General features: G+C 46.1%; 1 protein-coding gene across 1 annotated transcript in view; it reads right to left on the bottom strand.

Moving 5' to 3' along the window:
* The window catches only part of LOC147098533 (glutamine--fructose-6-phosphate aminotransferase [isomerizing] 1-like), a 106,250-nt gene extending 94,208 nt beyond the window's left edge, over positions 1–12,042 (bottom strand). The window contains exon 1 of the mRNA XM_085970346.1: positions 11,908–12,042. Within this exon, the coding sequence (XP_085826472.1) occupies positions 11,908–11,914 (7 nt within the window). The 5' untranslated portion in view covers positions 11,915–12,042. The remainder of the gene's footprint in view (positions 1–11,907) is intronic.
* Between the last annotated feature and the right edge of the window lie 1,646 nt (positions 12,043–13,688).

Genomic DNA, 13,688 nt, shown 5'->3' with positions numbered 1-13,688 from the left:
CCCACAACCGATGTAAGGCTTACTGGTCTATAATTCCCTGCTTTCTCTCTACCCCCCTTTTTAAATATTGGGGTAACATTAGCTACCCTCCAATCCACGGGTACTGTTCCCGAGTCAATGGAGTTCCGGAAGATGATCCTTAGAGCATCTGCTATCTCCAGGGCCACCTCCTTAAGTACCCTAGGATGTAGTTTATCAGGCCCCGGGGATTTGTCGGCCTTCAGTCCCCTCAACTTACCCAACACCATATCCCTAGAGATACTAATTTCTGTCAGCTCCTCCCTCTCATTAGTCCCTATGTTTGCCGATATTCCTGGGAGGTTATTTGTGTCCTCCTTTGTGAATACAGAACCAAAGTATGAGTTTAATTGGTCTGCCATTTCCTTATTCTCCATTATATATTCTCCCGAATCGGACTGCAAGGGACCGACTTGGGATTTTACCAGTCTTTTCCTCCTGATATACCGATAAAAGCTTTTGCAGTCTGTCTTTATGTTTGCTGCAAGTTTACTTTCGTATTCTATTTTCCCCTTCCTGATTAATCCCTTTGTCCTCTTTTGCTGTATCCTGTACTGCCCCCAATCTTCCGGTCTGGTGCTTTTTTTTGCCAGTTGATATGCCCTTTTTTTTGATTTTATGCTGTCCCTAATTTCCCTCGTTATCCACGGTTGAGTCACCTTTTTAGGTTTATTTTTATGCCAAACCGGTATAAACATGTTCTGGAATTCTTCCATTCTATCTTTGAATGCTTGCCATTGTCTATCCACTGTCAATCCCCCCAGAAACACCACCCAATCAATCTTACCCAATTCCCGTCTCATACCCTCGTAATTCCCTTTATTTAAGTTCTGGACCTTAGTCTCTGATTCAATTTCCTCACTCTCCATCTCGACTGAGAGCTCGATCATATTATGATCGCTCTGACCCAAGGGGCCTCGTACAAGAAGATTGCTGATAAGTCCCTTCTCATTGCACAATACCCAGTCTAAAATGGCCTGATCTCGAGTCGGCTCCTCGACATATTGGTCCAGATAACCGTCCCGAAAACATTCCAGGAATTCCTCCTCCTCAGAATTTTTACTAATTTGGGTAGTCCAATCAATATGTAAATTAAAGTCACCCATGATGACAGCTGTGCTCTTATCGCACGCTTCTCTAATTTCCCTTTTTATGCCTTCCCTCACCTCCATATTACTATTTGGAGGCCTATATATCACACCCACTAACGTTTTCCTCCCCTTGCTATTTCTCATTTCTACCCATACAGATTCCGTTTCATCCGAGTTAATATCCTTCCTTTCCATTGCATTAATCCCCTCCTTTACCAGCAATGCTACCCCACCTCCCCTACCTTTTTGCCGATCCTTCCTAAATATTGTATATCCCTGGATGTTAAGTTCCCAGCCTTGCCCACCCTGCAGCCACGTTTCTGTAATCCCAATCAAATCATACTTGTTTACCTCTATTTCCACAACTAATTCATCCACCTTGTTCCTAATGCTTCTAGCATTAAGATACAAAGCCTTCAGGCTTGCTTTTTTCACACTCTCATTATGAATTAGTTTGGCCCTTTGTGTTTCTCTCCTTTGCTTATTGCTTCTCACCTTTCTACCATCTATTTCTGACTTCATATGACTTCCCTCTTTTCCACTACCTAGGTTCCCATCCCCCTGCCAAATTAGTTTAAATCCGCCCGAACCGCCCTAGAAAATATTACCCCGAGGACATCGGCTCCCTCACAGTTCAGGTGTAGACCGTCCCCTTGGTACAGGTCACTCCTCCCCAAGAACTGGTTCCAATGCCTCAAGAATTTAAATCCCTCTCCCTTGCACCACTGCTCAAGCCACGTATTTAGCTTATCTATCTTACTCTCTCTAAACTTATTAGCTCGTGGCACTGGTAGCAATCCAGAGATTACTACCTTTGAGGTCCTACTTTTCAATTTAGCTCCTAACTCCCTAAATTCAGCTTGTAGGACCTCCTCCCTCTTTTTACCTACATCGTTGGTACCTACATGTACCACGACAACTGGCTGATCCCCCTCCCCCTTCAGAATGCTCTGCACCCGCTCCGAGACATCCTTGACCCTTGCACCAGGGAGGCAACATACCATCTTGGAGTCTCGGTCTCGGCCACAGAAACTCCTATCTATCCCCCTTACAATTGAATCCCCTATCACTATAGCCCTATCCCTCTTTTTCCCGCCCTTCTGTGCAGCAGAGCCAGTCATGGTGCCCTGAACCTGGCTGCTGGTGCCTTCCCCTGATAAGTCATCTCCCCCAACAGTACCCAAAACGGTAAACCTGTTTTGGAGGGAGATGACCGCAGGTGACTCCTGCACTACCTTCCTGCCTTTACCCTGCCTTTTGGTCACCCATTTACTGTCTGAGCTAGCCTTTACCTGCGGTGTGACCAACTCACTGAATGTGCTATCCACAACATCCTCAGCATCGCGTATGCTCCAGAGTGAGTCCATTCGCAGCTCCAGCGCCGCCATGCGGTCCGCTAGGAGCTGCAGCTGGACACACTTCCTGCACACATAGTTGTCAGGGACAGTGTCCCTGATTTCCCACATGGCACAGGAGGAGCATGACACGGGTCCGAGCTGCCCTTCCATGACTTAACCCTTAAAATACCCTTTTATTTACTCCGATTTAGCTTAATTATTGAATTCTACTTAGAATAAGTTTGTGAAAGTACTCACCAACCAGTCACCTACCTGTTTTCTGGTGTTGTATTTTCACTGCCGCCTCCTGTCCTGGAACCTTTTCCACCTAGGTTAGGCTCCTGAAATAAAATAAATTGAACCTACCTTTTCTACTTCCCCTAACCCCTAAAAGGTTAGAGGAGGTGGAAGGGTGGGAGACACTACACTGTAGTGTTTCGGGTTTAGCAACAGCTCCACCTATATAAGAGTTACTGGCCTCCTGCTCTCCCGACTGCACCAGCTGCTCCCTGGTGACGTCACACACTGATTACTTTTTACCTCTCTCCTCTGCTGTTGATTTGGTACGCCTCGCAACTGCCGCCGGTTTTTAAGCCGGGCTCCTCCTCGCTGCTCCCTGCTGCTCCGAGTGGTCGGGCCTCGCAACTGCCGCCGGTTTTTAAGCCGGGCTCCTCCTCGCTGCTCCCTGCTGCTCCGAGTGGTCGGGCCTCGCAACTGCCGCCGGTTTTTAAGCCGGGCTCCTCCTCGCTGCTCCCTGCTGCTCCGAGTGGTCGGGCCTCGCAACTGCCGCCGGTTTTTAAGCCGGGCTCCTCCTCGCTGCTCCCTGCTGCTCCGAGTGGTCGGGCCTCGCAACTGCCGCCGGTTTTTAAGCCGGGCTCCTCCTCGCTGCTCCCTGCTGCTCCGAGTGGTCGGGCCTCGCAACTGCCGCCGGTTTTTAAGCCGGGCTCCTCCTCGCTGCTCCCTGCTGCTCCCTAATGCAGCCACTGAAGACCAAGTAATGCAGCCACTGAAGACCAAGTAATGCAGCCACTGAAGACCAAGTAATGCGGCCGCTGAAGACCAAGTAATGCGGCCGCTGAAGACCAAGTAATGCGGCCGCTGAAGACCAAGTAATGCAGCCACTGAAGACCAAGTAATGCAGCCACTGAAGACCAAGTAATGCAGCCACTGAAGACCAAGTAATGCAGCCACTGAAGACCAAGTAATGCAGCCACTGAAGGCCAAGTAATGCAGCCACTGAAGGCCAAGTAATGCAGCCACTGAAGACCAAGTAATGCAGCCACTGAAGACCAAGTAATGCAGCCACTGAAGACCAAGTATAATAAAATGACATTGAAATATTAAAAAGTTTCTATGTTAAATTTCAAGTAGATGCTGGAAAACCAGAGATGTTTATTGTTCAGAGTTTAGTTGTTATTACTAATGATATCATTTTCTGGAGTAATGCTGATGCAATCTGCAGTCAGCCCTGGAAGCTCAGTAGGTTTAAGCAGTGGGTAGCTGAACCATATGGATCACAAAGGTCCGAGGGTCGATCCCATGGGATGGCACTGAGCGAGCTGATCTCGGTCAGAGAGACAGTAGGAAAAGCAATCCAACTCGCACTCTCCTCACGTTACTAATTAATCAGCTGGTGAGCACAAAACACAAAGAGTGGAACGTGGGACCAACACTGTAACTCTACCGGTACAAACATACAATAATGGCGGGCAGGAAAAGACCAGCTGGTTCATCAAGCTTGCCCCACACTCATGACGGCTGGAGCATCATGACTGGACACTTCCTACCTCCCCGCAGCCACGCGGTCTCCTGGGAGAAGCAAAAAAAAGAGTAAAACCCAGGGCCAATAAGGAAAAAAATTCTCTGGAAAATTCCTCTCCTATCCCCTCAGGCAATTGAAACCAGTCCAGGAGATCACATGCACCAATTCTTTTCTGTAAAACCACTTAGCTTTAATACGGTGCAATCTCTGCCCCAGTCAAGAGCCGGTCCAGCTCCCTTTTGAAGGCAGAGAGTCAACACCCACCGCACCAGCTGGTAACGTATTCCAGAGGCTCACTGCTCTCTGGGAAAAGAAGAACCGCCCAACATTGAGTCTATTCCTACTCTTGCGTAGCTTAATTGGTCCTTGGTCCTCCACAATCAGTCAGACTGGAATAAACTATCAATGGGGACGCTATCCTGTCCTTTTATTATTTTAACATCTATCAGGTCGCCCCCTAAGTCTACGCTGCTCTAAAGTAAATAGGCCCAGTTCCTTACGCCTATCTGAGCAACAAAGGTTTTTTTTTAAGCTAGCAATCATTCTCACAGCTCTCCTCTGAACATTTTCCAAGGCTACTATATCACCCACCATGTGAGGGGGAACAAAACTGGGCGCAGTACTCCAGATGCAATCGAACAAGCGACCCGTATAATGAGAGAATGATTTGTACTGAAGGGTTCTATTAATACAACCCAATACACGATTAGCTTTGATACAGTTTTTCTACATTTGTCATGAACCTGCAATGATCCGTGCACAGTAACACCTAGATCTTTTTCTCTCTCAATCTCTTTCCATATCATTCCCTGTAAATGATGTGTACTTTGTGTTGGTCCTACCAACATGCATGACACTACATTTATCTAAATTAAATGCAATTTGCCATTGTGTGGCCCATTGCCTGGACACATTTAAATCTCTTTGCATTAGATTGTACTTCTCTACGGGGGGGGGGGGAAAGCTCTCCACTGGCTGGAGTCATACCTAGCACAAAGGAAGATGGCTGTGGTGATTGAAGCTCAATCATCACAGCCCCAGGACATCGCTGCAGGAGTTCCTCAGGGCAGTATCCTAGGCCCAACCATCTTCAGCTGCTTCATCAATGACCTTCCCTCCAACAGAAGGTCAGAAATGGGGATGTTCGCTGATGACTGCACAGTGTTCAGTGCCATTCACAACTCCTCAGATAATGAAGCAGTCCATGCCCGCATGCAACAAGACATGGACGACGTTCGAGCTTGGGCTGATAAGCGGCAGGTAACATTCACACCACAACAGTGCCAGGCAATGACTATCTCCAAAAGCGAGAGTCTAACCACCGCCCCTTGACATTCAATGGCATTACCATCGCCAAATCCCCCACCATCAACATCCTGGAGGTCACCATTGACCAGAAACTTACTGGACCAGCCACATAAATAGTGGCAACAAGAGCAGGTCAGAAGCTAGGTATTCTGCGGCGAGTGTCTCACCTCCTGACTCCCCAAAGCCTTTCTAACATCCGGCCGCATCTGTGAATTAACCACGGGTTCATGTCACGCTACATGTAACCCCACCTGACGCAGGGTCATCCAGACTCGAGTCGACATTGGCTTGTTCTCTCTACACAGATGCGGCCGGACCTGCTGTGATTTCCAGCAAAAAAAATGTTTTTTAGGCTGCTTTTTGTTTTTCATACAGACCCCAGCATCTGCAACATTTGACCCCTTGTGACCCCACCTCATTGTTCTTTGATGTAATGTTTTCCTGACTGACCTGTTTGGACACCATTCACACATTTGATTGCTGTGATTATCTCTCTGCCGAGGTGTGATAAATGGCAGTTAGAAAGATTACCTGTAATCATCTGGCATTATTCTCTGACTATATAAGCTGTGTCTTTATGCATCTCTCCACTTCACCTGACGAAGGAGCAGCGCTCCGAAAGCTTCTGATTTCAAATAAAACTGTTGGACTATAACCTGGTGTTGTGTGACTTCTTACACCTGGAATCTGGGCTTCAATCCAGCCTGGACTGACTGGATGAAAGTCCCCCGTCTCCGCTGATTCCAAAAGTCCTACATACAAATGAGTTTGGAGGGTCTCAACTCGCTCCTCCTCCCCAACAGGGTCGCAACACAAAAGTCTCAAAAATTTTGGCACAAGTGGGCAAATGTCACTCAGAGAAGGCAGTAAATGGCCGGAGCCGGAAATGGGAAAAAAACTATATACAATAGTTGGTGCAGTTGCAAATCTTCTTCTGAGGCGGCGGGTTAAGCCACATCACAGAGTAAAGCTCCCTCTGTTCTGCTCTAACAGTTGGCCAGTGCTGCGCCTGACCTTAGGAGACCCCAAAAAGGAACACGTTCCATCCACAGTGATGGCCTCTCCCGGCTTGGTAAATATACAAATTTAAAGGGGGAGAAAAGAGCCTCCACAATTTTATTTAAAGCAATAATATTGAGGGTATATGGAGCAAATGATATAGCTGCAGCAGTACCGACACCAAGGAGTGGGCTGAAGGTTATGTCCTACTCTTTGAATGCTACCTTCTAAGCAAGCTACTTCTGTAAAATAGGCACTTTTTTAAAATCAAAGGTCGCTCAGAAGCCTTATATTATTTGTTTACAGATAAACAATGGAAGGACTTAAACTGCATTGAACTGTATCATCACAATGTGTGCACTTGAACTCACTGTGACAACCGTGACGCACAGCTCCTCTTCCACCCTCATTAAAAAAAGTTTGCCACACACTTTTACATAACTGCAATGTCCCTTTAAGACATATATTTAATATTAACTCCCTAACTCGTAAACCTTCCTCAACAGAATACTACAGCCGTGTGTGGAACAGACAACAGCTTTACAAATGCAGTCGTCAGCCGTGGCTCAGTGGGCAGCACTCTTGCCTCCGAGTCAGAAGATTGTGGGCTCAAGCCCCACTCCTAACGTGCCTCTAGGCTGATCCTCACCCGTTAACTATAACTTTTTGGCTGCGGAATTGAAGCCAATTCCTAATCCAGCACATCAAATTGCCACCGATACTATCTTGTGAAGTAACCTAATGTGAGGTACCTTATCAAGGCGTTGTGAAAGACCAGGTAGACAATGGGCCAGGATTTGTGGTCGATGTAGATAAAGGGACTGAGTGTAACGTATACAAGTTTGCTGATGATACAAAGTTAGATGGGAAAGTAAGCTGTGAGGAGGACGCAAAGAGGCTGCAGGGAAATATAGACAGGTTGACTGAGTGGGCAAGAACAAGGTAAATGGAATACAATGTGGGGAAGTGTGAAGTTATCCACTTTGTTAGGAAAAACAAAAAAAGCAGAATATTTTTTGAATGGTGAGAGACTGGGAAATGTTTGCATTCAGAGGGACCTGGGTGTCCTTGTATATGAATCACAGAAAGTTAACATGCAGGTACAGCAAGCAATTAGGAAAGCAAATGGTCTGTTAGCTTTTGTTACAAAGGGATTAGAGTACAAGAGTGAAGAAGTCTTACTACAATTATACAGGGCATTGATGAGGTCACACCTGGAGTACTGTGAACTGTTCTGGTCTCCTTACCTAAGGATAGACATACTTGTCTTAGAGGGAGTACAACGAGTGTTCTCTAGACTGGTACCTGGGATGAGGGGATTGGCCTATGAGGAGCAATTGAGTAGACTGGGCCTATATTCCCTTGCGTTTAGAAGAATGAGAGGTGATCTAATTGAAACATATAAAATTCTTAAGGGGCTTGACAAGGTTAATGCTGAGAAAAGGTTTCCCCTGGCTGGGAATCTAGAACACAGGGTCACAGTCTCAGAATAAGGTGTCGGCCATTTAGGACTGAGATGAGGAGAAATGTCTTCACTCAGAGGGTTGTGAATCTTTGGAATTCTCTACCCCAGAGAGCTGTGGAGGCTCAGTCGTTGAGTATATTCAAGTCAGAGGTCAATAAACTTTTGGGAACTAAGGGGATTAAGGGATAGGGGGATAGTGCGGGAAGGTGGAGTTGAGGTAGAAGATCAGCCATGATCTTATTGAATGGCAGAGTAGGCTCGAGGGGTGGTATGACCTACTCCTGCTCCTAATTCTTATGTTCTTATGTATGAGAGTACGCTGCCATACCGCCTTTGAAATGGACTACAAGTTCAGGATGTCAGCGCGCGCATGCGCTAAATCGCGAACTTGACAGATCATCCACTCCAAGGGGGAAACCCTCATTGCTGGCTAATTGCCCACCAACTGCCCAGCAATTACGTACAAAAATTTTACGGCTGGTGCAGCCTGTTTGTACAGCGTAAGGGGATACCTCCTGATAAAGCAAAGTAATTTTAAAAGCTTTACGAGGCCGGAAATGGAAGTATTTTAGGATTTTGCCCATGGAAAGTTCGGAGGAAGCGGTTGCTACATTGAGGGTTTTAATTTTTTTGCACCTACGTGGAGCATAAGCTTAACAAAATTCCATACTGAAAGTTGAGGAAAGGGGGAAAAAAAAAACTCTCCTTAGTAGAACCTTTCGGGATTTCATGTGCCTGAACATCTATGATCATAAATAAATGAGAGACCTTCTGTCCGCTGACACAGTGTGTCCCTGGGCCACCACGCTGTTCTCTACTACGGAGCGTCAAACAGCAAGTTTGCGAAGAAGGGTCTGATGTAAGAAAACTACTAGGCACTTGGTCTAAGTATTAAACAAGACTTTAATCAACTGTTTTTCAACATGGAGATCTAGTTGTGTCCTTCACTAGTTCCTGTTAAAGAATGTCCTGAGCAAGCTGGGCCCATGCCCGAGTATTTATACTCTCCCTGGACAGCGCCACCAGCAGGCTGTCCAGTATCATTTCATAAGTACGATAGCAAAATACTGCAGATGCTGGAAATCCGAAACAACAACAGAAAACGCTGGAAAAACTCAGCAAGTCAGGCAACATCCGTGGAGAGAAATTTGAGTTGACATTTCGGGTTTGACCCTTCTTCAAAAGTTTTGAAGAAGGGTCAAACCCGAAATGTCAACTCAAATTTCTCTCCACGGATGTTGCCTGACTTGCTGAGTTTTTCCAGCGTTTTCTGTTGTTGTTTATCATTTCATAAGTCATTTCCACACGAATGACCATGTCAGGGTCCCCATCAGGTAAGTGCGCATTCCGTTCGGATGCCGGCGGCGTAATCCGTAGTTACGCCACCAGCGACCGCAAAATCCAGGCCAAAGTCTACCGGATTTCCCTCAACCACTACCCTGGTGACTTCTTCAAAAAACTCAAGTCAAGTTTGCAAGACATGTCCTTCTTTTCCTGCAGCTGTGTTGAGTATTTCTAATTGCCCCTTCTCTTTCACAGTGATTGTAAGGAGCATCTCTTGTATTATCAGAGACTACTATCTGTAATATAGCTACATCCCAATACATATTGGCCCTGAATTTCAGACCGGAGGCCCCCTGCGGGCCTATTTTTCTGCTCGGAAAAAAATCTACAAGCTTACCTGCTGGTTCCGTAGATCCCGAGGCTTGCGATCCTGGGCCTTGCCTCTTCGAAATGTGCAGAGGCTCACCTATCCCAGGGGTGCATGTGGTTCGCAAGCGCCCCTGGGATCACGTGGGTCAGGCGAACCAATGGAAGAAGGGAATCCCCCTTCACACTTTTAACAGTTCTGTATGGACAGAACTGTCAAAGGTATGAATGGGGATCACATTTAAAAACACACTAAAACATTAAATAATTTTTTTAAATTACATAATTAAAATTAATTAAAATGCCATTTAATGAAATATTTTAAACAAAAATGTATTTTTTTACAGGGCTAAAAATAAGCTTACCCTTTTGAAGAGTATTTTTAATTTATAAATGAGTTATCAAATTTCATTTTTCTATTTTTTAAAACTCTTAAGCTGGTAAAAGCAGGCCTTACGAATGACAGGCGTTCAGTGGGCGGAAGTTGTGCAAATAGAGCAACTCTCCACCCGCAGAGGCACTTTTCTCGGGCAGGCGGATGATCTGTCAAGAGAATTCTTGACAGATCGCAAGTGCTGGGTTTCAGTGTGTGCGCTTCGCATTCCTGAAACCGGCACTTGCGCGACCCCTATGGGCACAGGCACACCTCCTACGCACCCGTGAGGGTCGGAAAATCCAGCCCATTAACAGTAAAATCTCCAACTACAGAGAGCCACTGACAATTTGTAGCACTCATTATAGACTGGATCAATATTTTTGCTAGGTATAGGTACCAAGGGATATGGAACTCAGGCGGGTAAAGGGAGTCGAGGTACAGATCAGCCCTGATCGAATTGATCATAACATATATTCCCAAGTATGAAAAATAAAGTTTCACGTCATCTATTATTCATGCGCATTAGGCACGGCATGTTTAAGAACTTGCAATCCTGGAAGCTTTTCAATTTTTAATGTCACTTATACTGATGCCACAAAAATGCATTGAAAGAAACAGAAAATACAGAGCAGGTTTCAGCGAGGATAAATTTATAAAACATACGCTCAAAAAATTGCAATAAAACACACCAGAAAAATTACTTTGTTTTCGGCTGTGCCTGAAAATCTGGGCGTAATTTGGAGAGAACCTCGGAGCAAGCGCAATTGCAGGAAACTCGTATATTAGGCACTGTAACAAGGCACCTCATCTTCCGATTAGGCACTCTGCAGCCTTCCGGACTCAATATCGAGTTCAACAATTTCAGATCATAACCTCGGCCCCTTTCACATTTTTACTTGTAATTTTTCCACTCTCCCACCTGGCAGCTATCTCTTGCCCTGCCAGTACACTTTACACCTAATCTCAGCCGATTACCATCTCGTCTAGCTTTGAACACCTTTTATTGTCTCTTTTACTCCTTTTGTTTCTTTCACTTCTTTTGTCCGATCGCAGCCCTGCCTTCGATCTATTTTCTTTTCTTTCCAGTTTTGAAGGGTTCAACCCGAAACGTCAACTCAAATTTCTCTCCACGGATGTTGCCTGTTTTTCCAGCATTTTCTGTTGTTATAAAGGGGACGGAGGGCCAGTCTTATGGGTGGCGGTGTGTTCGGACGCAGGGATCGACAGATCGTCATAAAAAATCGAGGAGATTTGGGCATATTGTACTCAACACCCAAAATTTCGCAATCTCTTAGGCTGCGTTTTTGACTTGCGCCCGAGTTACGCGGGTGCTAATTTAAGGCCCCTTATATAAATTAAAAACACTGCTGCCGGAAAAGGTCACGTCTCACAAGCTTGACACGAGTTTTTTTTGGAAGAACCCCTTCTGACCATAATTTCCTGATCCAAACTTTGCAAGTCTGGACCACCATTTAAAAGAAGTCACTCCGCTCACAAAATCTATTCAGATTTTTTTTTGCCATATGGATAGTCCGGACACACAGGGACAATTTCTCACATTTTAAAAAACGAAACTACACTGTCCAATTTTGCGTCACCCACCTCCGCCTTCGTAACGTTTACAGATTCTGTAGTGTCACACACAAAACAAAAAAAAACACAAATTCCACACTGCCATTTAAGGAATTTAAAGCAGGCCTGAAGAGAAAGCAACTTTACAATAACTTGCATTACACGAATAAATACCGATGAACGGAACCTTATAAAGATGACCAAAAAGGAAGTTAAAGTGGCTGCAGGCAGTTTTATGCCCTTGGAAGAGACGGGCTTTTGCCTGCCTCTCCCCTGGGACAGCTTGTGTTCAGGGAGAAGCCGAGGTGCCTGAAACAGCTGACTCTTACCGCACATTCTTTTTTCGAACGTTGAGACTCCTTTGTCACCGCCGTTGTTGCGCGACTGCTCGTCACTTTATGTCACAACATTCTACGTGCAGGAGAACCCCCTCCCTCCACGTCACAGCGGCCGCTCCACCTCATCAGACACGCCTGGTGACAGTGGGCCGGGCCGGGCACAAATGGGCGTGCTTTCATTCACCGCTGGCTTCTCTCTCTCTCTCTATTGCACCCCAAGCCTTAAGAGTCCTTTTGCTCAACTTGTGGTTGTTTTATGCTGTTGTCATATTCTCCTTGAAAGTGCTCAAAAGTTTCAACCCCTCCAATTGTTCTCTTTCCTAAAACCAAAAAAAGGGAGTTGACTTAATGGGGTCTTCTTCTTAGGCAGTCCTTCAGAACCGAGGATGACTCATTGAAACTTATAAAATGCTGACAGGACTGGACAGATTAGATGCAGGTAGGCTGTTCCCGATAGCGGGGGAGTCCAGAGCCAGGGGTCACAGTCTAAAGATAAGGATAGAAATGAGGAGGAATTTCTTCACCCAGGGAGTGGTGAACCTGTGGAATTCTCTACCACAGAAGGCAGTAGAGGCCAATTCATTAAATATATTCAAGAAGGAGTTAGATATATTTCTTAAGGCTAAAGGGATCAAGGGATATGGGGAGAAAGCAGGGACAGGGTACTGAATTTGGATGATCAGCCATGATCGCATTGAATGGCGGAGCAGACTCGAGGGGCCGAATGGCCCACTTCTGCTCCTATCTTCTATGTTTCTATGTTTGCTTTAGATCATAACCTCGGCCCCTATTACATTTTTATATATATTTTTTATCCACACCTTTGTTTTGTGCCCTTCCCCCTTTTTCTCTCTCCCACATGGCAGCTGTCTCTCATTCTGCCAGCGCATTTCACACCTAATCTAGAGCCGTCTTTTGTCTCCACTAGTCCTATCACCATCTCGTCTGGTTTTGAATACCTCTTAATGTCTCTTCACTTCTCTTTTGTTCTTTCATCCCCCATTTCCCAGCCCCCAAACTGGCCTTTTAATCTGTTTCATTTCCTGTGTTTTTTCAGTCCTGACGAAGGGTTTCGACCTGAAACGTTGACTCTATTTCTCTCTCCACGGATGTTGCCTGGGCTGCTGAGTTTTTCCAGCATTTTCTGTTGTTATTAAAAATGAGCTCGCAGGTGACTGATGAGTCCAATGCGGGACCTACAGTCTCTGTCACAGGTGGGGCAGACGGTGGTTGAAGGGGCGGGTGGGTGGGGTGCTTGGGTTGATGTGCGCTCCTTGCGCTGCCTGCACTTGGCTTCCGATTGCTCCTTGCGAAGAGGCTTGAGGTGTTCGGCGCCTTCCGGATGCTTCTCCTCCACTTTGTGCGTTCTTGGGCCAGGGATTCCCAGGTGTCGGTGGGGATGTTACACTTTTTCATGGAGGCTTTGAGTGTGTCCTTGAAGCATTTCCTCTGCCCACCTGGGGCTCCCTTGCCGTGCCGGAGCTCCAATTGTTCGCCCCTTCTTTCCTAAAACCAAACAAAGGGAGTTGACCTAATGGACGGAAGTGGTGGAAGCGGAGACTCTCAATGTTTTCAAGGGGAGACTGGATAGGCACTTGAGGGAAATAAACTTGCAGGGTTACTGGGATAGAGCGGGGGAATGGGACTGACTGGATTGCTCTACAGAGAGCCGGCACGGACTCGATGGGCCGAATAAGAACATAAGAAATAGGAGCAGGATTGGCCATTCGGCCCCTCGAGCCTGCTCCACCATTCAATAAGATCAAGACTGA

Source organism: Somniosus microcephalus, chromosome 29, assembly GCF_052327205.1.
Source record: "Somniosus microcephalus isolate GS21.2 chromosome 29, FLI_Smic_1.0, whole genome shotgun sequence".
In the NCBI taxonomy this organism is placed as follows: Eukaryota; Metazoa; Chordata; class Chondrichthyes; order Squaliformes; family Somniosidae; genus Somniosus; species Somniosus microcephalus.
The sequence above is the reverse complement of the archived record's forward strand: the minus strand, read 5'-3'. Positions and strand labels throughout refer to the sequence as shown.